The sequence below is a fragment of the Bacillus rossius genome, chromosome 12 (assembly GCF_032445375.1).
Source record: "Bacillus rossius redtenbacheri isolate Brsri chromosome 12, Brsri_v3, whole genome shotgun sequence".
Lineage (NCBI taxonomy): Eukaryota > Metazoa > Arthropoda > Insecta > Phasmatodea > Bacillidae > Bacillus > Bacillus rossius.
The window spans coordinates 14,281,445-14,308,712 of record NC_086339.1 but is presented as its reverse complement, the minus strand read 5'-3'; the positions used below and the strand labels follow the sequence as shown (position 1 = coordinate 14,308,712).

Below are 27,268 nucleotides of genomic sequence, written 5' to 3'. Positions count from 1 at the left end.
TCGAGTTTAGAATCATGGTCCGGCCATTCCGATTTTTCACAATCCATGTTTTTTTTTTCCTATACCATTGGGGACAGTTGGCAGTGGTCCATGCCTTTTTCCAACATCCTTGATTTGCATGGCGTGTTAATCGTTTCTAATGACCTCGCTTTTCACAAGATGTAAAACGCAAGTGAAAAAAGTGTAGTGAGGCATAGGGAGTAAATAACAAACCACAAACAAATAACAGTGTATATTTAGTTTACCTTACAACTGACAGAAATCAGTGCAGTTCCCTCGACGACAGTGTCTCAATGTCACGAGCGACAAACAAACACGACGGCCTTGCCACTGGGTGGTTTCGACCACGAGCTACAGCCACCCGTCGAGGGGAGGGAAGAGGGGTAACTTCTACAGCTCCGGCAGCCTCCTCACCGGTACAGGTGGTCGGCGTGGATGTTGGCCGCTATCTCCGACTCCCACCTGTCGCCGTTGTCCAGGAGCTTCTCCTTGTTGTAGAGCAGCTCCTCGTGGGTCTCGGTGGAGAACTCGAAGTTGGGGCCCTCGACGATGGCGTCCACGGGGCACGCCTCCTGGCAGAAGCCGCAGTAGATGCACTTGGTCATGTCTATGTCGTAGCGCGTGGTGCGGCGGCTGCCGTCGGCCCGCTCCTCCGCCTCGATGGTGATGGCCTGCGCGGGGCAGATGGCCTCGCACAGCTTGCAGGCGATGCAGCGCTCCTCCCCGGACGGGTAGCGACGCAGCGCGTGCTCCCCGCGGAACCTGTGGAGTAGAGTCTGCATCACTGCCACAGTTTTACAACCAGGACAATTTCTTGGAAATTTCCAGTACCATGAGTGGCCAACAGGGAAAACCGGGAAAAGTCGGATTATTTTCAGCAACAGGGAAATGTCGTGTGTGAGAGAGTAAGAGTGAGCGATAGAGTGAGTGAACGAGTGTGAGAGAGTGTGAGTGTGTGTCTCTGCGAGTTGACCACCGACCTTCCCGTAATTTAATGTCTCGGAATGTTCTCGAATAAACCACCCACTATCGACCACCGACCACCCGACACTGAATGTACTATGAGTGAGAATTTTCGAAGAGTGGTGGGGATGGCTTCTGATCCTACTAATATTATAAACGTGAAAGTTTGTAAGTATGGATGTTTGTTACTGTTTCATGTAAAAACTACTGAATGGATTTTAATTGAACTTTACAATAATATAGCTTATACATCAGAATAACACATAGGCTACATATTAATATGAAATTCCATCCTAAAGAAAGTGAATAAGTGAAAATTTCATTTTATAACAGAAAAAATCATAGGTCATAGACATACAAATAGTGAGTGAGTGTAGGTAATTTCTCTATGTCTGACACATGATCATACACATAGTATGGTCTGGTAAATTCATATTTTTCTCCTTGGTGAGACCAGTCCGCTTAGTGGAGCTCGCAGCGGCTAGCAAAATAAAAGCACTAATAACAGTTTGGTTCTTAACTTCGTCAATTTGAATTTTAAACGCACCTTCGTTCGATGCGTTTGTCACGTCTTTAATTTTCGTTTGTTTGTGCCGTATGCGTTCATATACCATTTATCCGATTGCGATTAAATTTTTGTGAGTTGTTTTGCGGATGCCCGTGAAGGTTTCTGAGACGGTATAACTATTTTGCAATAGTTGGAGCACGAATCGTTTCAAAAAAATGTGTTTATTTCATATTATATAGCGGCACTTCTTCTGTTTTTGTTGTCTAAGTGCGCACGCATGAGACAATTTATTTAAATATAAAAGAGAGACAGAGATAGAGTGATATATATATATATATATATATGTGTGTATGTGTGTGTATATACATACACACACACACACACACACACATATATATATATACACACACACACACACAGTGAGATTGAGAGAGACAGAGAGATAAGTTGAGATAGAGCGAGGTATAGAGAATGAAATGGGTTAGATAGAGATATATAGATGTATAGTGCTATATAGTATAGAGATTTATATATAGAAGAGATAGAGATAGTGGGAGGTATATATGTAGAGATAAAAAGATATATATATAGATGTAAATAGAGATAAATATATATTTAGAGATTTGGATGGATGATTTGTATATGTGTAACTACTTTAAACATATTACAAAACAAAACTGATTGAGGCATAGCAATGCATGCTGAGCTTTAGCTAGATAATGGAATCATTTCAATATTAGTAATCTCTTATTTTTCAGCTTTTTTCTATAGTGCTTTATAAAGTCTAGATTACATACAGGCCACCAATTTTTCGATATATACAGGTAAATAACTATACACTGGCAGAACATCTGTCGGGATCTGAAAGTGATATAAAATATTTTGCACACTTGACATTCAAATTAAGAATACAATTACTAACTACATCTGATTTCGAAAAAGGTCCCCTTCACCCTGTTTTCAGCCCGGGCAACGCCGGGTACTGCAGCTAGTACTATATAAGGTGAAGTGTGCTCACATGATCAGCTCAATTGCTTTTTCACATGAACAAGCATAAAATCTACTTGTGTATGGTAGATTTTATGATATCAAATGTAATGTATAAGATTGTATTTTGATGAAATTACTTAGCATGTAAAGATATTTGTGTACACCAAAAAAATAATAAAAAGAAAAAAAAAATTACTTGTGTCTTCTAAATTAGATATAGAAAAAAAGAAACCCAGCGTAAACAGTTTGTCTTCAGCTAGTCCAAAACTATGGTATCCAAACAGGTACTCTGCCCAAATTAGCTTGGATTAGCAGGTTTCCACTGTATTTAACACCATCAAAGGTGAATACCAGACTTTCCGAAATTGTATTGTGCATGATAAAATTAAAAAAAGAAGTGTAGGTGCACAATTAAAACTGTACTACATAATTATAGTTTAAGCTAGGTATTAATGCACATAGAAAATAGTGCAAAGAACTGAAGTAAAAGGAAATAGCAAACATGAAACTTCCTGTCCAATGTTCTAAGATGATGCTTGATACCCATGCTGGATCATAATTAACTTGAGTACACTTTACATTTTGCTAAGCCACCTGTACTTAATTCATTGTCCACAACTTAGCTGAAAGAGACAGTGGTTCTAATAGCAACTTTCCTTTAGTGTTTTATGCACAAAATGATAAAATAAGTTAATTAGATGCTTTCTGACTAATGGCTTTGGTTACTGCATTCAAATTCCCAAGGAATATTCTAGTCAGAAGTTCACAAGTGAGTTTTACTGTAAATTGGTAATATCCTGCTACCATATTACTGTTTTTAACTTCTTGAGTCTACGAAGTGTGTGTGTAAAAACTAAAATTTAGGGATGTAAACTGAAATCATTTGGTTTCAACTTTCTGTATTCCTTGGACATTTGACACATTCAGTGGTCTTTGGAAAACAAAAAGAGTATTGTGTTTTGACTAGCCCAAACCTTGAACTGTACTGAATTAAGTATGTGAAACACTATTCTGAGAAATTTTAATTCAGTAAGCAAAAATATTTTGTGTTGCATACACTATTGAAAGTGACAATTTGTATGTTAAATGTACCTTGTGAACTACTTGGTAATATAGTTCTTAAAATATGGATTGCAAGGTAATGGAAGAGCATTTTATGATATCCTATGGTTGTTGTTCTCTATAGTCCCATGTGTTAAATAGAGATAATTCTATTTTATCTTTAATAACAATTTCAAATATATTTTATTAATTGCAGCATACCTACATAAGGATCATGTTGCCCGTGAATACAGGCCAGGTAAATATTATTTTTCAGAACTTGTCACTAGACACTTGTTTGCTCTGAAAGTAAGTTTAGAGCGTGAGTAGGTGTACTGAAACTCGCATAGTTTACCATTTTCCAAAAGTTTGTTATGTCAAGTGAATTACATATAGCACAAAATTGTGATAATGCTTTGTTAAGTTCAGTTAGCTACATTAAAAATACTGTGAAACTGTGTGTACAGCTGATAAGATTAGGTGAGCTACATTAAAAATAAACTATAAAATATGTGTGTATGAGTGGTTAAGTTAGGTTAGCTAGATTGTAACAGTTACATAATTCATAACCAACCGTTCAAACTCAAGGTAAACCTATTTAATGTAGCTTACCTAACCAACCAGTCTCATGATTTCTAGCTATTCTTAATGTACCTAACCTAAAATAATCATTAGTTAACAAAAGTAAACTACTTGAAGTATCAAAACTTACTCATACAGAAAGGCAGAACACATGTCAAAAGTAAAAGAAAAGTATGCTTTATAATTTTTTTTTGTGGAAATGAGGCTCTCCTTCAGAAATACCTTTCATACTGTATGTAATGTAATATTCACAAAGCCCTTTCCTGAGAATAATTAATGGTATGTAATGCCTACAAAATTTAGCATTTTTAGCATTAACATGGATTCCATAACATATGTAGTTTTGAAGGGCCATTAAGAGTGATCCAGCAAGTTAAAACTGAGTAAAAATTTACTTAAAATGATGTTAATATTTTGGTTTTCAAATTTTCTGGATTTTAATGCTTTTTACTGTATAATTTCACTGGAAATCACTGCCCTCCCCATTCTAGAGTATTTTAAACCATTCCACAGGCATCAGACATTGGTTTTTTCACTCATCACCAGCATCAAATAACTAGAGGAACACCTAGATTACTTTTTTCCAAGAGGCACACAAAACAGTTGAGGTTACCCTTTCATACTAACAAGGGTAATTCTGAAGGAGAACCACTGTTTCATAAAAATTATAATAAAAATACTGAGTTACTTATTTTTTTTTAAACTTCCTGGCATGTTTTTAAATCATCTAAGAGGAATTTGTGATACTTCACAAAACCATACATCAGCAGTAATTAACACTTTAATAAGTGGAGAAGTTACATTCCAGTTTGGCCCAGCTACGCAACCCAGAAAAGTAACAAGACACTTTAATCACTGGAAAGATTATTATGTTTTATATGATGATTTTGAAGTAATGTTTTTAAGTCTGTCTTGTTGCCAACATTGAGGATAAATGTTGGAATTTAGTTGTATGTATTTAAAATAAAAAAAATTTTAAAGCAATCTTTTGTTTTATTATTATTTCTCAAAAAACAAAAGCAGATCACAATGTACACAACAGGTCCAGTTGTCACATATTCACTGTAGGCCTAGCTAGTAGCTCGATTACAAAAATATTTACGTCCCTTACTTAATCTTTTAAGTAAGGTACGATAGCCCACGGATATGTCCCAGGAGAGTGACATCAGCACCCTGAGCTGATGCAGACACCTGGGGTTGAATTTATATTATTTTTTAAATCCGAAAACAAATAAAAAAAAAGTTACTTCTCAGCTTGGCCTGCAGGCGTGAAAATTGTTTATTCATTAACCACCACTTCATTTTCGCGAACAAACATGGCGACAATCGAGCGACAACTATTGAACAACAAAGTAGTCTTCCCTTACAAAGGTGAAAACAAAAGGGGGAGGCAACCCCATGTGTAAACCGACCAATTACTAAACAAACAGTTCCAGAAACATGATCACATAGGGAATAATATGCTGCTACAATTTCTTTTCTGAAAGTCTGGAAAGGCACATCACACTACCTCAAGGTTTGTTCTGATTGGCTGGCGAGGTAGCACCCAGCGAAGGTTCTAGTCCATTGCTGCACAGCCGTGGACCCACGCGCTGGGTTTTCCCAACAATGCACTAACTTGAGGCGTGAAAAATAATACCCTGGTGACAGTGTCGCCCGTGTCTTCCTTTCTTTATAAACCTTCTACAATGTTATCGCCTACTAACCAGAATATGCTTTTTAATTGTAAAAACGTAATTAATAGACATATTAATTTTAACCTACCGAACAAATTTAGAGTGAAAAAATAATAATTAATACATTCATCTTTATGCAAAACCTAAACAAAATTAATAATTAACATTTAAGCACAAACAAAATTCTGTACATGCCTATGCATAATAGAAGAAACATTAGTATGAATAAATTATGAAACATTAAGAAAACATCAGCAACATAAAATATTCTCAGTTAATTGTTAACACTAGCAGGGGGCAGGAATTATGCAATACTACAAGGTAAGGTAAGGTAAGATTAGGTTAGGTTAATGACATTTAATATTTGCTTGAATGATAGCTTAGGTTACCTACATTAAACATTAGATATACTTTGAAATTGAATGCACAGTTCATTAGCTATATTATAAAATAGAATAAACTAGTATGACCAGCTGTTTAGGTTGAGTTAGTTTCATTTTATATAGGTTCTATACTAACAATATTATAATACGAAAACCTTACTTAACCAAACCACTCATTAAAATGGTAAAAACTACTTGAAGTATCACAATGCCCTCTTTGATTAATGATTTTTTTTTTTTAAGATGAAGAAGGAAAGTACATTAACTGATTACTAATATCAATATAATGTTGTGACTTGTAAAACAAGATAAAATTTTTGTTTTTATGCTGTGCGCAACTCAATATTGTCAAAAAAAGCTTTTTCCACCACTAAGGCAAGCGACTTTTTACAAATGTTGAATTTAAAAATCTCAAAACAATGTAAATGGTTTCTAAGCAAAAAAAAAAAAAAAAAACTATTGTCCTGAAAGGTTGAAATGGGAGTAACCTCAGCATCATATTTTTCTCTGGGCATTCAAAACTCTCCAATATTGTAAATAATGGTTAAATTCTTACATCGCAGCTTTTCTGGAAATTAATAACAAAATTCAGAAAATATTTTATAACACTAGAGATGTTCCTGTACATATTTATCCTGAAAACAGCGTCTATAAATTCCTACTGGTTTCTGAGATATCACAGTTTATAACTTACATTACAATACCTGTACATAGATGCGGCCGCCGCGATTTTCTGATTTCCCATGTGGATCTGTGCGATGTTTTGGAGAACTTTAATCAAATCGTGAGAATGGTCAATTGGGTTGGGTTAGCTACCTTAGAAATACTTAAAAACATTATGGACAGTTGGTGGTTAGTATTAAAAATACAGTAAAATATTTTTAATGGTCCTTTAGGAATTACCAATTTAAGATATAGCTAGCTTGACCTAACCAACCTTTCACATGATTTCACAGTATTTTAATGTAGCTCAACAATCCTCTAATTTCTCAGTCACTTAAGTCTATGAACAATGTATAAGCATCTTTTACGTGTGTTTTTATCCGCAACTTAAGTTGCTCGTGCAAGCTACAAACTCCTGTAACCTTTTGTGAACTTCGGAATTATTCGGGTCTTGGAATGAACTTGTGTGAACTGGTTGCTATGCTACGTTGAAATGCCTAACCAACCATTAAAAATATTATACAGTATTTTAAATGTAGCTATACTAACCTAACCAATCATCTGCAACATTTGAAAGTGTTCTTAATGGAACTAACATAATATAAACTAACGTTCTCATGATGTAACAAATTCGTAATTTTTATACCGAACAGCACAAACACAGCTTCAGAATGGACTGTTGTGAATGTTAGGTTTGCAGATCCTGTTTCTCCATGTATAAGAACGTTTAAAAAATATAGGTATATAGGCATGAACTATAAACGGTGAGGTAAATATTTACAATCGCGGTAGATGCCAAAAAAAATGCTAAAAATCTGAAAATACTTTTATTCTGTGCTCTTTCACTTCCTCTTTTCAAATCAACCGGCGGAGGTAAGAAATTCCAAATACTTTAGGAGATATCGAATTTTTAAATTTTCATCACAATACCTGTGAATTCAGGCGGCCACCATTGTTTCTTGTTTACGAGACGAGTATGATTTTTTTTTCCGCGACGTAGGTGAACGACTACATTGTTGCTTGTTTAGGAGTATCTATTAAAATCTGAAAATACTTTTATTATAGTTATGTTATGTTAGGTTAGCTACATTAAAACACTTTAAAACACTATGGACGGTTAGTTAGGTTAGTATAGCTACATTAAAATAAACAGATAAATATAAATATTAATAAATAAAACCGAGGTTGGCCGAAGGTAAATGGTTCGGGTGTAATCGGGAATGGCAGAACTTTTTGTGCGTCTTGATTTACCGTTCGTGAATGCCTAATTAATTAAAATGGTCGATTAGGTCAGGTCAGTTACATTATTAATACTTTCAAACTAATCAGACATTAAAAATAATATAAATTAATTTTAATGGTTGTTTAGTTTTAAAGTATTTATAATGTAGCTGACCTGACCTAACAAACCGGGACAAAGGATGAACGGTAGGAACTCACGTAATTTTTTTACTTATTACTTGCGCAACAAATAAAACATTAAAATTTGAAAAGTTAAAAACTCAGATACGTTAGAGGCGGGTACATTCCTTTGCCATTAGTAGAAAATGATGTAGTCGTTCTACCTACGTCGCGAAAATAAAAAATCATAAACGTAAACAAGCAACAATGGTCGGTTCACATACGCGGAAAAAAATCATACTCGTCTCGTAAACAAGAAACAATGGTGGCCGCCTGAATTCACAGGTATTGTGATGAAAATCTAAAAATTCGATATCTCCTAAAGTATTTGGAATTTCTTATCTCCGCCAGTTTTAATGTAAAGAGGAAGTGAAAGAGCATATAATAAAAGTAATTTCAGATTTTTAGAATTATTTTTCGCAAATACCGCTACTCTACATGTTCAAAATTTAAAAATTCCATATCTCCTAAAGTATTTGGAATTTCTTATCTCCGCCGGTTGATTTGAAAAGAGGAAGTGAAAGAGCATAGAATAAAAGTATTTTCGGATTTTTAGCATTTTTTTTGGCATCTACCGCGATTGTAAATATTTACCAACGGTGATTTCTAAGAAACCAAAAGGAATGCAAAAATTCTGTTTTCAGGGTAGATACAGAAATGTCTCGGTAAATATGTATTGTACGGATTAGCGCCAAAAAAAATCGTACAAATATGAAATAACTTTCATTATATGCTATCTTACGTCCTCTCTTCAGAACCGCCTGCGGAGATAAAAAATTCCAATTACTTTAGGAGATATCGAATTTTTTAATCTTCATTTTTTGGCGATTTTTTTAAAAAAAATTTAAAAATCCGAAAATACCTTTATTCTGTGCTCTTAAACTTCCTCTTTTCATTAAACCCGGCTGAGATAAGAAATTCCAAATACTTTTGGAGATATCGAATTTTTTAATTTTCATCCTGTGAACTCGTGCGGCGATAACGGTTGCTTGTTTACAAGTATCATTTTTTTTTTGCGATGTTCCCAAATGGAGAAACCTAAGATGCACATAAAGTTCTGCCATTCCCGATTACACCCGAACAATTCACCTTCGGCCAACCTTGGGTTTATTTATTAATATTTCTGTGTTTATTTTAATGTAGCTATACTAACCTAACTAACCATCCAAATGGTTTTAAAGTGTTTTAATGTAGCTAACCTATCCGACCACTTTTAATATTTCAATTCATTTTTCCTGCGCAAAAATAAATAAATCCCGAGGTTGGCCGAAGGTGAATATTCGGGTGTAATCGGGAATGGCAGAACTTTATGTGGATCTTAGGACTCTCACGTGAACGAATACATCATGTAAAAAGAAACTTACGTGAGTTTATTCTGTTCATCCTTTTTCCCGGTTTGTTAGGTCAGGTCAGCTACATTATAAATACTTTAAAACTAAACAACCAATAAAATTAATTTTATTATTTTTAATGTCTGTTCAGTTTCAAAGTATTTATAATGTAGCTGACCTGACCTAATCTACCTTTGTCCCATTTTGTTATGTCAGGTCAGTTACATTATAAATACTTAAAACTATACAACATGTAAAATAAATTGATATAATTTTTAATTTCGGTTTATTTTGAAGTATTTATAATGTAACTAACCTTACCTAATGGAAAATTTCTGTTATTTAGACATTCACGCGCACACGGCAAAATATAAAATGGCGACGGTCAAATTAATACACACGTCTGGTATAGCAAAATAAGAACGGCCATATCTCCAAAAGTATTTGGAATTTTTTATCTCCGCAGGCGGTTCTGAAAAGAGGACGTAAGATAGCATATAATGAAAGTTATTTCATATTTGTAAGATTTTTTTTGGCGCTAATCCGTACAATACATATTTACCCGTAAGAATATTACATTAATAACTTCTTATAATAAGGGAAACGAAAGTTAAACATTGTTTAGGTGTAAATTTTAAGATTAAGGGCTTCTCTAGACTAATTAAATTATAGGTAACTCAAATGAGTATAAAACTGAGCGTGAACTTAGATGCAGTGAACAATACGAAACCTGGGGCTCAGCGGGCCCTTCTCAAAGGGGTAGTTGATGGTGGCCGGCTCCTTGAAGAAGTACCCCAGGGTCACCCCCAGGCCTCGGAACAGCTCCGTCCAGAACAACGTCTGCGCCGCGCGGTCCGTCATGTCCGAAAACTTCATGCTTGGCTCCGGGTCACTCACGTTCTTGTAGACGCCATTATTGCGCGTCTGTGAAACAGCAGCCAGCCTTGAAACTGGGCGTAGAATTCCGGCGTGCCTTCCCAACGAAATGAATTTCATAGCCGCCATGTTGCGACTTATAGTGCTATCGCCATAGATATTTTAAACAGTACACTCAAGGGACGGTCACTAGCAGTGTCTAGAACTTACCTTTAAGCTATGACGACTTTAGTGAAGCTTGCGGCGGTCTGCAAACTAATAGCGCTAGTAGTAGTAAAACCCATGATTAACAGTGTTGAACTGGAGTTTTGTATAAAAGTGAGCATATTTTTAAAAACTCTATTTAGTTGTAAATTTTGGTAGAGTTTAGAATTTTTTATTAATTCGGAAAATTTGTTGGGGTTAAATGCATATCAGTGATTAACTTTGCCACAATTGTCATTCAAAAGTTGTAGTCTTGAGAATGCAGATTCGAAAAGAAAAAAAAAAGAACTGGAATCTCCCATAAGAAAGTATGTTTTAAATATTAAGGGCGTAGTTAAATCAAGAATATTCGTTTGCTATACTGTGGTGATATTGGTTTTAACCTCTTAGCAACCTCTTAGCAACCTCTTTGCATGAACATTGATTAACCTTCAATATTACCTCTTATTCAAATCTATGTATTAATTCATGTAACAATCTAAGTCATGTTTTGTGCTTAATAAAGCCTTAGTTTCTGAAGATAAGGTTTATTATGTCAATTTATTAAGCACACTCTATCAAGAAACATTTAATACAAACAATGGACAAGTATTTCAAGCCCGAGAGATTTGAAGCAGATCACACAACTGGGAAAAGCTCCTCACAATGGAATCACTGGAAGAAAACATTCGAAGTCTTCACAGCTTCAATCAAGGCTTCTGAAGCTGATAAGCTGTTACTACTCTACAATCACGTGAGTCACAGTATATACGAACTTATTAGCGAATGTACTTCTTATGCGTCTGCAATCGAAAAGCTAGATTCACTCTTTATTAAACCTAAGAATGAAATATTTTCAAGGCATAAACTAATGAGCCGACACCAGCAACCTGATGAAAGTGTAAATATATTCTTACAATCTTTGCGTCTCCTTAGCTCTGACTGCGAGTTCAAAGATGTTAAAGCAGCAGCTTATAGGGATGAATACATTAGAGATGCATTTATAAAAGGTCTCTCATCGAACAGTATCCGACAACGTTTGTTAGAAAACGCAACTCTTAGCCTGGATGAAGCATTTGCAAAAGCACGATCATTAGAATCAGCTCATATAATTTCTGAATCCTATATTCCTAGCCAGACACATTTAGCCTCAACTGAGCCGGTTCAGCAACCAAATTCTCCTGTAACCGCAGCCAGCAGTAGTCAGAAATGTTTCTTCTGTGGGTTCCCTCGTTATCCTCGTTCTTCCTGTCCAGCGCGAGAAGCTACATGCAAACTCTGTGGTAAGAAAGGCCATTATGCAAAAGTCTGTAGGTCAATTAAGCCCAAAGATCGTACTGCCGCCTTACCTGACTCTCCTCAAGACACAGATGACTTCTCAACTATTGCTTGCCTTCCTGCTAAGTCTCTGGTTTTCCTTACTAACCAATCTAATCGTAATCGTAAGACCAAACCAACATCTTCCAAAACATCAGCTGCTTCTCCAACTAGCCTTTCCAAAACCATTGTCAAACTGAAAGTAAATGGTTTTCCAGCTGAAGGGCTAATAGACACGGGGAGTTCGGAGAGTTACATAAATGATGGTTTTGTCTCCAAACATAAATTAAAACAATATCCTACGTCATCTGAAGTAGCTATGGCATCGTCCTCTTTGGCCATGCCTATAAAAGCTTATTGTTCCGTAGATTTACAAATCTCGGACAATATATACAGAAAAACAAAGCTTAACGTTCTAAACAACTGTTGCGCAGATGTTATATTAGGGCACGATATCTTTAAGCAGCATTCCACTCTGTCGATAGTTTTTGGTGGTAATAAACCTGAACTGCAAATCAGTAGCTTAGCATGTGCCAAAGTCGGCCCGGCCACCCTCTTCGAACACTTAACACCAAATTGTAGACCTATCGCGATCAAGTCCAGACGACACTCAAACGAAGACGAAAAATACATTCAATCCCACATAGAAACACTTCTCTCTGACGGTGTCATTGAAGAAAGCAACTCACCCTGGAGGGCGCAGGTACTAGTCGTGAGTGGAACACATCGAAAACGTATGGTCGTCGACTATTCTCAGACTATAAACCGATACACGATGTTAGACGCTTACCCAATCCCTTCCATAGAGAAAATAGTTTCCGATGTAGCTAAATATAATATCCACAGCACAATAGATCTCAAGAGCGCATATTATCAAATACCAATAAGGGTTGAAGACAGGCCGTACACCGCCTTCGAGGCAGCAGGAAAACTCTGGCAATTCAAACGTATACCAATGGGCGTCACCAATGGAGTGTCTGCGTTCCAGAGGAAGATGGACGAGATCAAGACCAAAGAAAGACTACAAGGAGTTGACATCTACTTGGACGATGTGACGGTGAGCGGAAAAGACCAATCTGAACACGACTCCAATCTACGAAAATTTTTAGACGTCTGCAAGAAATATAATTTAACCATTAATCAAGAAAAATCCCATTTCAATTTGAAGTCTCTTAAGCTCCTCGGTTATCTCATCGAAAACAATATACTCAAACCAGATCCCGACAGACTTAAGCCACTGATTGATTTCCCTATCCCTAAAAACAAAGCATCCTTGCAACGAGCACTAGGGATGTTCGCTTATTATTCTAAATGGATTCCAAAATTTTCAGATAAAATACGTAGATTAGTGAACTGTAAAGTATTTCCTATGGCCCCTGAACTAATCCAAGACTTCAACAATTTACGGAACTGCATAGTTAAATCCTTCGTCGTTAACGTAGAGGAAGACATCCCATTCTGCGTCGAAACAGATGCCTCTGACGTCGCCATCGCCGCCACTCTGACTCAAAACAAGAGACCAGTAGCCTTCTTCTCGAGAACCCTCACTAAGAGCGAACAACACCATTCAGCTGTCGAGAAGGAAGCTTATGCGATCATTGAAGCCCTTCGGAAGTGGAGGCATTACTTGATAGGAAGAAAGTTTCAACTTATAACCGACCAGAAGTCTATTTCTTACATGTTTAACATTCGGCATCCTGGTAAAATCAAGAACGAAAAATTTACAAGATGGCGGTTAGAACTTGCTCCTTACAACTATGACATCATCTACAGACCGGGTAAGGAGAACGTGGCGGCTGACGCTCTCTCTAGGACTTGCGGCTCGCTCCATACCTTCGACAGACTTGTCCACTACCACAAGGCTTTGTGTCACCCAGGGATCACCAGGATGGCTCACTGGGTGAAGAATCAGAACCTTCCCTACTCCATCGACGAGATACGCCGAGTCACGTCTTCCTGCAGAACATGCTCCGAAATCAAACCTCGCTTTCACAATAAGCGGAGCACCCTCATCAAGGCCACCGCACCCTTCGAACGGCTCAGCATTGATTTTAAGGGACCATTACCATCCAACACTCCTCGGAAATATCTGTTAACGGTAGTCGACGAGTACTCCAGGTTCCCTTTTGCCATCCCTTGCAACGACCTATCCTCCACAACCGTCATTCAAGCACTAAATCAGATCTTTACACTCTTCGGATATCCTTCATACATTCACACAGACAGAGGCACATCCTTTATATCCAGAGAACTTCAATCATTCCTACATTCCAATGGAGTTGCTACTAGTCGTACTACACCCTACAATCCGTGTGGAAATGGCCAAGTAGAACGTTACAATGGGATAATATGGAGAACTGTATCGCTAGCGCTGAAAACGAAGGGACTCGTGATAACGCAGTGGGAGAAGGTGTTACCTGAAGCGTTGCACTCCATCCGCACACTGCTCTGTACTGCTACTAACGCTACACCCCACGAACGTATGTTCTACCATAAGAGAAGGGCCAGTTCTGGAGTTACTCTTCCTTCGTGGCTTACTACACCAGGGAAAATTCTAATGAAGAATCACGTCCGTCAGAGTAAATATGACCCCCTGGTGCAAGAAGTAACTCTGCTTGAGGCGAACTCTGACTATGCTCTGGTTCAACTTCCAGATGGTAAGGAGACAACAGTCAACCTCAGGCATCTCACTCCTGCAGGGGATATTGTCAACAATGAATCTAACTTAGAAGACGTGAATTTTCCAAACCTCGCTGATGATCCTAATCAACACACTGAAGCATCTGAAGACACCCAGCTGAACCTCACTCCAGAAGATTCACCTGCGAAGAACATGAATGATCAAGACCTACCTCAAGTGAACCCAATTCAGACTCCACCCAGATCTCCTCCCAGACCTCAACCTCCACTCCGGAGATCTTCCCGCACCACTAGACCTTCTGAATATCTCAAGGACTATGTCCTTAAATGAAGAGGGGGCGAATGTGGTGATATTGGTTTTAACCTCTTAGCAACCTCTTAGCAACCTCTTTGCATGAACATTGTTTAACCTTCAATATTACCTCTTATTCAAATCTATGTATTAATTCATGTAACAATCTAAGTCATGTTTTGTGCTTAATAAAGCCTTAGTTTCTGAAGATAAGGTTTATTATGCCATATACATTTTAATTTTCAAGAAAGTGTCATTTTTCCAAATGTGATTTTTAATCCATACATAAATAATGATGCCATCATGTGCATCTCGTTTACAAAGAAATATTTTGTGAATATTTTACTGTCTGAATATAAGTTATCTATGATGCCTCCCATCGTTCCATTTTATTGTTCGAAGATTATATTAATAATTTTACCATTTTGATCATCTAAGTATTGTTTTCTTCTTGATTTGACTAGAAGAAAGAGTAAGGGATATTTCGGCAAAGTGGATATGTTAAAAATGTAACCATTTGTATCGTGCAACTTTTTAAGATGTGCGTTTAAACTGTTTGCAAGAATAAGTGTTTCTAATTTTTTTTTTTTTTTTCATTTTTTCGCCCATATTTGAATGGGTTCTAACTGTATACTTTAAAATAATGTTTTTGGTTTGAAAGAACACTGTGCGGGGTGGACTTTAACACAGCACTACTACGTTTAAAAGATCGTACGAGTCCAAGCAATGGTACAGCATTTCATATACTCTTGCACGTGCATCTGTCAGAACAGGTGGGACCATCAACATATACAATGTACGGGAGTTCAGGTATATTTTATTGTAATTGATTCCAAAAAGCATGAGTCACTGACGGTTTCCCTGACGAATATGTAAGCACCACTGTTTTCATTTGTATCAGAGTTACCTTAATACAAAAAAAATATTTTTTAAGTTCGTTAGTATGATTTGTGTTTATCATTACTGGGTACATATTTTGTATTTTTTTGTTTTCCATTAACAATATACAGAGGACCTCTGTTACATTAGAAGGAATATTTTCAAAATTTTCTGTATTATTTTGAAAATATTTTATCAATATATCATTCACATAAGGATTTAAAATGAATACCCATTTCTTCGTTTTCAAATAAAATCTAAAGGAGAAAAAAAAGTTATTTCAGTATGAAAACTTTAGTTCCAAACAATAAATTAATGAGAGGGAAAGAAATTGAACTCAACTTTTATTAATAATAGCATTGACACGGCGCCTAATAAAGGGTCAACAATGTGATAGCCATTATAACAGTGACTAATAAAGGTAAAACAATGCGAAGGTTATTTCCAAAGAGGAGGAAAAAATATTAACAATGCAATAACCATTGCCATGTTACTAATAAAAGGTCAACAAGGCGATAGCCAAGTCTTTGCATATACAATAATAAAATGACAAGAAAGCAATAGCCCTTGTCATGAAGACTAAAAAAGGGTAAAATTGTGAGAGCATAGACATGGACACTAAAAAGGTGTCAACAATGCAATAACCGTTGCAGTTGAGACTTATAAAAAGGCAACAATGCAATAGACATGGACTTGGATACTATTAAAAGGTCAACAATGTGATTGCCGTTGCCATAGAGAATAATAAAGGGCATAAAATGCTATATCCATTGTCACGGATACTAATAAAGGGCCAAAATACGATAGTAATTTACATGAAGACAGATAAATTGTCAACAATGTGATAGCCTTTGCAATTTAAACTAATTAAGGGCCAAAATGCGATAGTAATTACCATGGAAGCTTATAAATGTAAAAAAAAAAAAAAAATGGGACACATGTTGCTATGGACCCTAATAAAGGGTCAACAAATCGATAGCTATTACCGTAGTGACAAATGAGTAGTCCAGTTCCAAAACTCGCCTTGTCCTCTTTCACTTGAACAGAGCAAATCGAGAAAAACTGATATGCAAAGAGGTTGTGACATATCCAACACACAGTAGGTATGAATCATTTCAAAAATTAAATTGTAATATGTTTCTTGAGGTCTTTGAAATGCAACAGTATACACAAATATTAAAACTGTTAAAATAAATTGGACAAGATGAGTTTTGGAACATTACTTTGGACAAGGTGAATTTTGGAACAGTATATAATACAAAATGAATTTTTTCGTAAGGAAAACCAGTAACAAACTCTTTGATTACATCTCGTATTTTAATAATGATACAAAATACATTTTTTAACAAAAAATAATATTTTTTTTAGTGCATATTAAGATCCTACACTGACTGAAGTTTCTCCTTATTTTCTAAATATTGTCAACTAAAAAATATGTTGAACTATTTCAAAACATCATACTCTCAAATCTTCATCCACCATAGGTTCATCATCATCCTCTTCATGCACAGTTGTGTATTGTCTGGCAAGAACATCTCTTTAAAATGCCAAACTTGCATTCTCCTTCCATTTAGGCCCATAGTGCTTCGACAGTAGCTTATTCACATCATTGGCTTTGGCAGCATTTGGATGGAGTCCTAGTGGAACTATTACTGGGTTAATTTGTTGGAAACACTTTTCACGTCTGCAATACCTTTACTTTCCATAAGGTCAGTTCGGTAATTGGGTTCCCCTCGAACAAGTACTTTACTTTCTTTTGATTTCATCAAAATGAACTGCTTCGTGTTACAAAATTTGAAGTGCCATGAACTGGTAGGTCGCACAACTTCTGCAATAGCTGATTTCCAATCGTAGAAAGCAAACCAGCATTGCCAGGCTTGATTACAGTTCCGAACTCTCCAAATATATCAAAATATTCTTTGCTTTTACCCGCTTTTCAATACGACCAAAAACACGGTCTGCTGGCAGGAATGAGTGTCCAGGTACGGGGAAAATGATGTGTACTTCCTTGATGTGTTGTGATGCTTCACACTTTAACCATTTTGATACCATACCTACCATCGTACTATTTTTATTTTGGCCTCCGCAGCCGTCAGCAAAAAGCCTTATAGTTGCTATTGTGTAATCTATTCCAGTATTCTGCAAGCAGTGGTGAACACATGATGAAATTTCATTAGAGCCTTTGTGTGCATCAAGTTCTGTCCATGTGTAAATAAACGTGTTTGTTCTGTTTTAGACGATCCTTGACAAACAGTAAAATTATACACATAGAATTGTCTGCTAAAATAGGCACTTTGATCTGGTACCTTTGGTAGTACCATATTTTTTTGGCAATCAAAAGAAAATGTGATGGTAATATCATGATTTTCTTTCAGCATATCATAGAAAGCTTTCGAACGGAGTTTGTGAACCCTAAATTCGACTCTCAACCCTTGTTTCACATGCTCATTGTTTTCAGTTTTTATTTTACCTTCAAGTTCAATGCAACGAGAGCACTTATCTGTAGCTGGACTACGAAAGCTGACATTGTAATCATTGTCAAAAATTGTTTACAACAATTAATAAATACTTATATACAGTTATATGAATATGTTTATGTGATTATAAAAAACAGTTTTTACCTTCTAATACAATGTTACATTAGACTTTATACTATGTGGACATAACCACTTTTGATTAATGCAGTTAGTTTGTTCATGGCTGCTTATAGGACAAGGCGACTTTTGAAACAGGTTTTATATATATGGACAAGGAGAGTTTTGTAACACGAAACCTTGTAGGACAAAAAGAGTTTTGGAACAGTACCTGGTTTTCAAATTGTGTCTGTTATTAGACATGAAGAGTTGTGGAACGTGTTATAATGCTACCTATTGCGCACTTATAAAAGCTGCACAAAACAATAAATAACTCAATTTTCCTTGGTGACGGACAAGGCGAATTTTGGAACTGGACTACTCAAATAAAAAGTGAACAATGCGATTTGCATTGCCATGGAGACATAAACGGTCAACAATGCGAAAGTGATTGCCATTGATGATAATAAAGAGTAAACAATGAATAGACTTTGCCATTGAGACTAATAAAGTGTCAACAATGCATTAGCCATTACCATAGTGTGAACAATGCGATAACCATTTACATGAGAAAAAAATTATGGTCAACAATGTTATAGCTTTTGCCATGGAGAATAATAAGGGTCAAAATTGCGATAGTTTTACACCAATTTTAGGAAATTAAAATAAATAATAACGGATTCAATAGTGTACGTAGTGCGGAAGTTTTATTTATATTTTTATTACATCCCTGGTTTTTTTCAACCCCTTGAAGTAATAGTTCGTATTATCAAAATTGTTTCAGACCAATGATTTAGATAATTTTTAATAAAATTAACAATCAATATTTATAGATATTATAGTTTACCTAATACGTGAATTAAAGGTTTTTTTTTTTGTTCTTTAACCCCTGTTTATTTTACACTTTGTAAAAATTGTTGGTTTTAAGAAAACATGTTTTAGATTAAAATTTTTGATAATTTTTTTAGGTTCACAGACAATCCGAGCGGATTTAATAGCGTGCCTACTAAGAGAGATATGAAATTTTTTATCCTGCAACCCTATTTTTTCTATCCCTTGATATTATTGTTGGTCGTATAAAAATTATTCCGAACGAAAGTTGTAGATAATATTTTAAGGTTTTACAATAAATAAGAACAAATTTAATAGTGTACGTAGGACGGATTTTTTTTATATTGAGTTCTACCTTTGTTTTTTTTTTATCCCCTTGTTAAAATGGTTCGTTTTATCAAAAATTGTTTTGAGCAAAATATAAGATAAAAATTATACAATTTACAAACAATTTGAAAGAATTCGATGGTGTGCCTATTAAGGAAGATACAAGTTTTTAGTTAGATTTCGAAGAAATACTACCTATTGTAGCCGTTACCATAGAGCGACTTCAGGAAAATTTTATATAGTTTTTTTTGTCTCATGCTAATTTTTAGTGAGACGTATTTGGTTAAAATTCTTAATATGAAAAATTTACTTTTTGGAAAAAATGCAGCACACCAATTTAAAATGGTATCACTGTGTTGTAACGAACTTACCACCGCGTTTATTATAAATAGGGTGAAAAATATGCTAAGGGATGGAGGATGAAAGAATGTTATCAGTTCACTACAGATACAAAGTTTAGTGATTAATCCAACTTTACTGTTTTAGACGTAGGTGTTTATAATTCATTTCTTTGGCTTGTCCCAACGTTTCTACATATGTTAATATTTTGTGTCCTGTAATTACCTACTCTCTAAATATGTGTACAACCTATAGCGCGCAGCAAGGCCACAACTTGACTATAGTGTTGTCAGGTGAATTAAGCGTTAGTTGTTGTTTGTTTCAATTTTAAGAAATGCCAAGGCTAAAGTTGATTAGAAGTCATTTCGTTGGCTGTACGGATCCAACCAGTTGTGATGGCCAACTCCGATACAAATGAATAAAATTGACCTGACCAATGGCGTGCAATAGAAAATATGCCTTTCGGCACATCCTACTGGCACAGGTAGATTTCAAAGTATCTATTTTTAGGAAGGCAAGGAATTGGCTTTGGACGTTTTACTGTAGGTACCATTTGCTGTACATATAGGAGAGGTTGAAAAAAATTGGAGGAAATGTTATCATTTTTATTTCTATTGAAATGATATACACTGCACCACAAACACCCTTACTTCTTACCACCATGCTTTTGTCACTATCGCTCCGAACATACCGTAACGGCTGAGAAGAATTTTTAATTCAAAAATATTCAGTTTAGAGCGAACGTACTATAGCAGCCGGCGGACGGTACTGAGGGTCGGGTGTGCGGACTGTGACGTCTGCCAGCCGTCGCATCAACTCATGAATTGCTCTCCTGTTGACGCCAATCACGCGAAAGTAAACGAATTTAATCTGCGCGCGCACATGTCGGCACGTTGGCGCCCGTCAACAGTCAACTGGCTGGCGGGCTCGGTGCGGACGAGCGTCTAGCCCCGTTAATCATTTCTCGCTCCTCGTGAATGTCCGTGAGCACTCGCTGCCCGCCGTGTTTGGCGCGTGTTGCTCAAAGCGGATCTAGGAAACTACTATGGCGCGATCACATAGAGGCGAAAAGAAAAACAGCTTTCACTAGGCTCATGGCCCTCTACCCCGTCATGAGCAGACGTTTAGGTAGCTCTGTTAAAAACGGAATAATAATTTATAACGCACTAATAAAACCAATAATCACGTATGCAGCGCCGGTGTGGGCAACAGCAGCGAAATCTCACTTAATCAAGCTACAGAGAATTCAGAATAAGAGTATTCGTATTGCGACAGATGCGCCTGTGTATTGCCCCGTCAGGGCTATGCACAGAGAGCTCAAACTCGAACTTTTAAAACATTATTATTTCCGAACTGCGCAAAAATTCTATGATAAATGTGCCATAAGCAGAAACCCATATATTTCATCACTGGGCGAACAAGATCCAGAGTTGCATGGAAAATATAAAATGCCAAATTCAATCTTGGCTCACAGACCTCCGTAGTGTGCTGTGGCTGGCTGAGCGATCGGCCTATCAGTCTCCCGCGAGTTGAAACTTAAATTATAGACATTAATGAATAATTAGCTAATTCAAAATGGTCCGAAGCACGCAGGTGTAGGTTTGGCTCCCGGGAGTTCCACTGCCTGTGCTGTTAGGGCTGACTCCCTATGTCCGATGGGCATGGCCCGCCTGGCAGGCTTCACCTCCAGTGCCGGTTGTGTTTCTGAAAGACATGGGATTTTGAATTACAAGCTTGCAACAAATGCCAGAATGCGAATAGGTCTTGACTTAATTCACCTGTAACTTTATACACCGACAGTTCCTCTATATTTAACTAGTAGTATAGTAGTATATATTAGAGATTTGTAAATTAGTAATAAGTCCTAGATACTAAGTAATAGTCATCAAAAATATATATTTCTAAAATAATAATAAAAAATCTAAAAATAAAAATAAATAAAAAATTTAAAAAATATATTTTTAGTTCTTATTTTAGTTTTATCTTAAGCACTGCACGTCCATCCCTGAGTTGGGTGTTTGCATATTTCGTAACGAAATGCCTAGTTTGTAAGTCATTTATCTTTTTTCTGTTTTAGTTTCTTAGTTTTTTAGGTGCTGACTGGCGGCGGAGTGAGTGGTCAGTGCAACCACTCGCCACCAGGGGCGCTTGCGTCCCTGGTCACTAAATCCAGTACTGGACAACTAGAAAAGCGGACCACGAGTCCAAGTGCCCAACCCCCGCATGGTAGACTCTTTTCTACTCTGTCCAACACTTCATCCAGACCATCCTCTGTCTCCTGTAAATTCCTACACGTAATGCATGCCAATTTGCATCCCGCATGAATGTGCCCAGGGTTTTCCCTGTGTCTATGCAGGTTTTACCTGGGCCCAACCTATCTCTAGTTATAGTCAAGATTTAAGAGTGAGGGAATTTAGTCATGGCGCCAATCGCTGCCATGGCTGGCCAATCCCCTCCTAGCACATGATGCATGCGACCCTCTCCTTGCATGGCTAATCCCAGCATGACTAGGCGTATAGGCTTCGGCCTGAGACGCACCTAGGTCCCTCCCTAACCCGGACCCCTCCAAAATACACTTAGTTTTAGTTAGGTTAGAAGAAAAAAAAAGAATCAAAGCGGACCACGAGTCCAAGTGCCCAACCCCCGCATGGTAGATTCTTTTCTACTCTGACCAACACTTCATCCAGACCATCCTCTGTCTCCTGTAAATTCCTACACGTAATGCATGCCAAATTGCATCCCGCATGAATGTTCCCAGGGTTTTCCCTGTGTCTATGCAGGTTTTACCTGGGCCCAACCTATCTCTAGTTATAGTCTAGATTTAAGAGTGAGGGGAGTTAGTCATGGCGCCAATCGCTGCCATGGCTGGCCAATCCCCTCCTAGCACATGATGCATGCGACCCTCTCCCTGCATGGCTAATCCCAGCATGACTAGGCGTATAGGCTTCGGCCTGAGACGCATCTAGGTCCCTCCCTAACCCAGACCTCTCCAAAATACACTTAGTTTTAGTTAGGTTAGAAAAAATAAATCCGTATGACACCAAATACAGCAAGTCCAGAAAATAATACTCCAGTTTCAAGTATAACAGTTTAATTTAGACTATTTACACCAAATAATACATCAAATTGAAGTAACCTGACCTAGTTTTCTTTTCCCCCACAGGTGTCCAATATGGGCACTTTTAGTTATACCTAGAGACCGGAAAAATTCGCGGATTCCTTTCGAGACAGGCTGTAATCCAAACTCGTTTAGCTTAATGCTGCGTCAGTGATTGGACCGCAATTTACCTGAAGGACTCTGAGCTAATGGCAAACAATAAAAGAAGTATCGAATCATAAGAATCGCAGTAAACAGGTGTCCCGAGTCGGTAGCCAATAACCAGGTGATAGTTGCCGGAGTACATAGAGAATCGTGGAGTCTATGCTAGTGGTCATTGAAAACGCGAATTTTTCCAGTCCCTAGTTATACGGCAAACATCCAACCTAAATTCCAATTCTTCCTATACTTTGGTTAACACTTCCGGGGTAATGGAAGTAATAGCCTCTTCAATTCTGTCTCAGCTCTGGCAAATCATTAGGTAGCGGTGAAACGTGGACGCGATCTTTTATAAAGCCCCAAAGAGAAAAAAATCGCACGGCGTTGGAGGTTGGCGAAAAAGAGCTCGACGTTCAACCACTCTTGTACAAAGAGATTCCAGTGAGAAGGAGCTCCATCCTGTTGTCAAATAAAGTTTACAGGTTCAGGATACTTAATTTGCATTGTGTGCAAAGCAAAAGCCTTGTACAGCTTTTATAAACACCTAATATTAGTTTTAAAATTTTCTTAATTAAAATTTAATAAAAACTTATTTCTTGGAATTTTTTTTATCATATTTTAAAAATTCAAAGCTTTCTTTGCAAAACTATGGCTGTTACGTTTATTTAGGCTTCTTACAATGATGTTCATGGGAGAAATAATTTCCCTGGTGCAAAACTATGGATCTTAGCCTAAACAGAAACCATTATAGTTATAATACTGAATACTGAAATAATACTGAAATACTGTTATAATACTGAATACTGAAAGATTTGGTGCTAAGGGGGGGGGGGGGGGGTTTGAACCCCTAATTGGGGGGAAGAGCCATTCTTAGTGCTGCAAGCGAGAAAACAACAAAACAGTACTCACGCATGGGCTTATCTAAAACTGTTTGCGTTACTCTTTAATTGTGACCTTAGAACCAACACTCTACAACGCTTACAGTCTATAATATTAAATTTTATAACTGGGTCATTCTTTTATGGACATACAGTACGCTGGATACTAACACCGGATAGCTCTATGCTAGCAACACGTGCGAGAGTATGAAAAAAAAAAAAAACCTAGCGGCAAGAGGTGCGACTACAAAAATATATTATTATTGAATTGTTGAATTATATGTTATATTATCTGGTGTCAAATATGAATAATTTATTTTTAAGCAATTCGAAGAACTGAAGAATCGGTATTATTAAATTAAAAATATTCTAAGAGAAAAGAAAGTTATTTAATGTTGGAAACATATTTATTAAACAGATACTGTGTTTATACTGGGTATACCGTCTGCCATCTTTCGGACTGACGTGACAACGCCAAGTTTTCACACAAAAGTCGTTGGGCTGTACGGTATTAGTCTGCAGTGCATTTGGTTGCACGATGTTGGTTGTTTTTTAACACGAGAGTCACATAACACAAAGTTCCGTGTACAAAAAGATAGTTGATTGATTACCTGATTGCTTTATTAATGTGGCCTCAAATAGAAGAATATATTGTGTTCTGTCATTACTTTGTGAATTATTTGCTACTATTAAATATATAAATACTGGCCGTGTTTTGTTTTGGAGTTAAAATTTTATTTTAATAATTTTTTCGTAACCGTAAAGTTCAGTCTCTCTGGTTACCGTTTGTTACGGTTCAGTGTATTGTAGAAACGACAGGCGGATAGTGAAACGAATATCTAGCGGGGCCAGATCCGTTTTATTTCTCGCATTTTTTTTGAACTTGAAAATGATTCAAAATTTTGGCTCTTTGATTTTTAATATTAAAATCATAAATTTATTACTAAAAGCGAAAGTTTCGGATCTTTCACCTTACCCAAATAAATTTACTTACATTTATTGATAGGTTATGTATCCTAAAAGTAACTTACACTTGTACCTTATTTACACTTGTTATTGACTCGTGTTACGGACACTTATCCATTTCAAGATTTGGTAAGATTGTAAGAAATAAGCACTTGGTAACGAACAGGCATTTCATATTGGTTATCTAAAATTACAAGATTTGGCAACATAACCTGGTAACAGTTATTACTGTTTAGTTCATAAATTTGGTTCTGATTTCAGTTCACGTTATTTTTTTTATTTTCACTCAATAGGGAAAAAACTAGACCATGACACTTTTCTAGAAGAATTATGAGTAAACTACCTATCCTTTGGGATGGGTAGAAAATTAGAAGTTGAAAATAAGTGTAAGCTACAATTTGTCAATAACCCACAATTTTTAGGTATAAAAGTAAATCACTTGTAAACTAATGAAATTCACCTGTCATCACATGTTTACAACAATGCTTTCGCGAAACACTTGTGACAGGATATTTAAACAAACTCGTAAATTGACTAATTAGGTTGTACTTTTTGGAAAATGGCCCAACGTGTACTGAGAGCAGTGTTGCCAGGCGTAGCACACAAAATTCGGGTACACTTACCTCAAAATTCGAGTACTTACGGGTACGAGAATTTCTTATTTCGGGTATAATTCCGGTACACACACAAAAAAATATTTAAAACATAAATAAATAGCCATCTTCTTAAACAAAAAAAATTTCATATATGACACAATCTCATAGAAAACTTTTATAGTTTCAAGGCCCTTGTGAAGAATATTAAAACGTGTGGTTTTGGCAGAACGAGCTGGAAGGGGTAGATTAGGTCTCAAATAAAAAAAAAAAGGATAATTTAGAGGTCAGGAACAAATAACTTCGATAATGTATAGTTTTTAGTTACCAGTTCAATTATATTATATGATAAAAAGTAAATTAAAATGAATATAAGATCTTCAAAAGCATTACCTATATATATAACTTTTCCTGGTACAGTGAAGAGTGTTTCACACCCAACTAACCCTCTTTTTTTAAACAATACCAGACCCTCTTAACGCATGGCTATGCTACTGCTTCTTTTTATGAGTATTACTGGTGAACAAATGGGCATATAATTTTTTTAAGATTGGTTTGTAATATCAGTTGATATGTACTATTTTTGAGAATACTGTACCTATGTATCAAGCTTTCCGAATGATTGAATGCTTTGTGAGAGAATAGTACCGTCAATTTCTGTAGTATTAAGACTGCTCTCTCACTTACATTACCTCTGTGTAGTTCTTGACCGTGTGTTTACACTCCGTAATTTTGTAGCATAAACAGGATAAAATTTGGTTTTTAAAGTGTGTGTGTTTTCTTGTAGTTGACATCGCTTTAAACACCAAATTTTTTATTGGGGTTAAATTGTAATTATGTACATAACTGTTTCTATATACACTCGTAAATCGTGGTTTTAGAAGTGCGACAGACATTCGGAAAAAAAAAATTACACAAATTTTTATATGACACGTGTGTTTAACGATTTATAGAAAGTTCAGGGATTATTTGTGGGAAATTCAGTCATCAAAAGAGAAATCGTCTCCAGCAGTGACATGTAGTTGGTTTGATGTCTGTGGTTGCAGGTCTGCATAAACATTTGCATTTGTCGATTAAGTGAAATAAATATAAATAGCCAAATAACTCGAACGTTACATACGTTTACCAGGCAATTTCAATTGAAAAAAGACTCATTGAATAATTTAATTCATGTAAACCATGCACAATTAAAAACGCAGGAGTAGTAATACCTACATAAAAACAAGTAACTCAATCAAGTGGTTCTACACACGAAAATATTTCATATTTACTATTAGTTTACCTGTAAATCCCCAATATATTCCAAGTATGTTGGGTCAAACTTAACTCTAGAGTTATCTCACAAAAATTAGCTAAAAAAAGTTACTGTTATAAAACAGAAATATTTTACTAAAATAATATAGTTAGAATTTTTTACTATTGATTTTTTCGTTTTCTAAAATTCGGGTACATTTGCGTACCCGAGCAAGTCTTCTCGGGTACCAGGTACAGACACAGTAATTCGGGTATGCGTACCCGAATTCGGGTACGTCTGGCAACACTGACTGAGAGCGAACATTTCTGTGGCGTCCTAGACAGCCGTGAGACGAAAACGCGGGAGGGGCCGGAGGGGTGGTAGACGCGAGGCAGCGCCGCGCATGCGCAGAGTTAGGCTCGGCCGTGTGCGAGGCGGCGCGCATGCGCAGAGCACGCACGGCCCTCGGCCGCGTGCTTGGGAAGGGGGTTGAGAGAGGGGGAAAGACAGGTCGCGTCGCGCGCGCCCGGCAGTCGTGCACGCACA

General features: G+C 36.7%; 1 protein-coding gene across 1 annotated transcript; it reads right to left on the bottom strand.

The window, feature by feature from the left end:
* Nucleotides 1–217: 217 nt before the first annotated feature.
* On the bottom strand, nucleotides 218–10,585 carry LOC134537580 (NADH-ubiquinone oxidoreductase subunit 8). The gene is made up of 2 exons (XM_063378166.1): nucleotides 10,269–10,585; nucleotides 218–762 (listed from the first exon to the last, which is right to left on the bottom strand). The coding sequence occupies exons 1-2, from the start codon at nucleotides 10,541–10,543 to the stop codon at nucleotides 411–413; spliced, it is 627 nt and encodes a 208-aa protein (XP_063234236.1). The 5' UTR covers nucleotides 10,544–10,585; the 3' UTR covers nucleotides 218–410.
* Nucleotides 10,586–27,268: the final 16,683 nt, after the last annotated feature.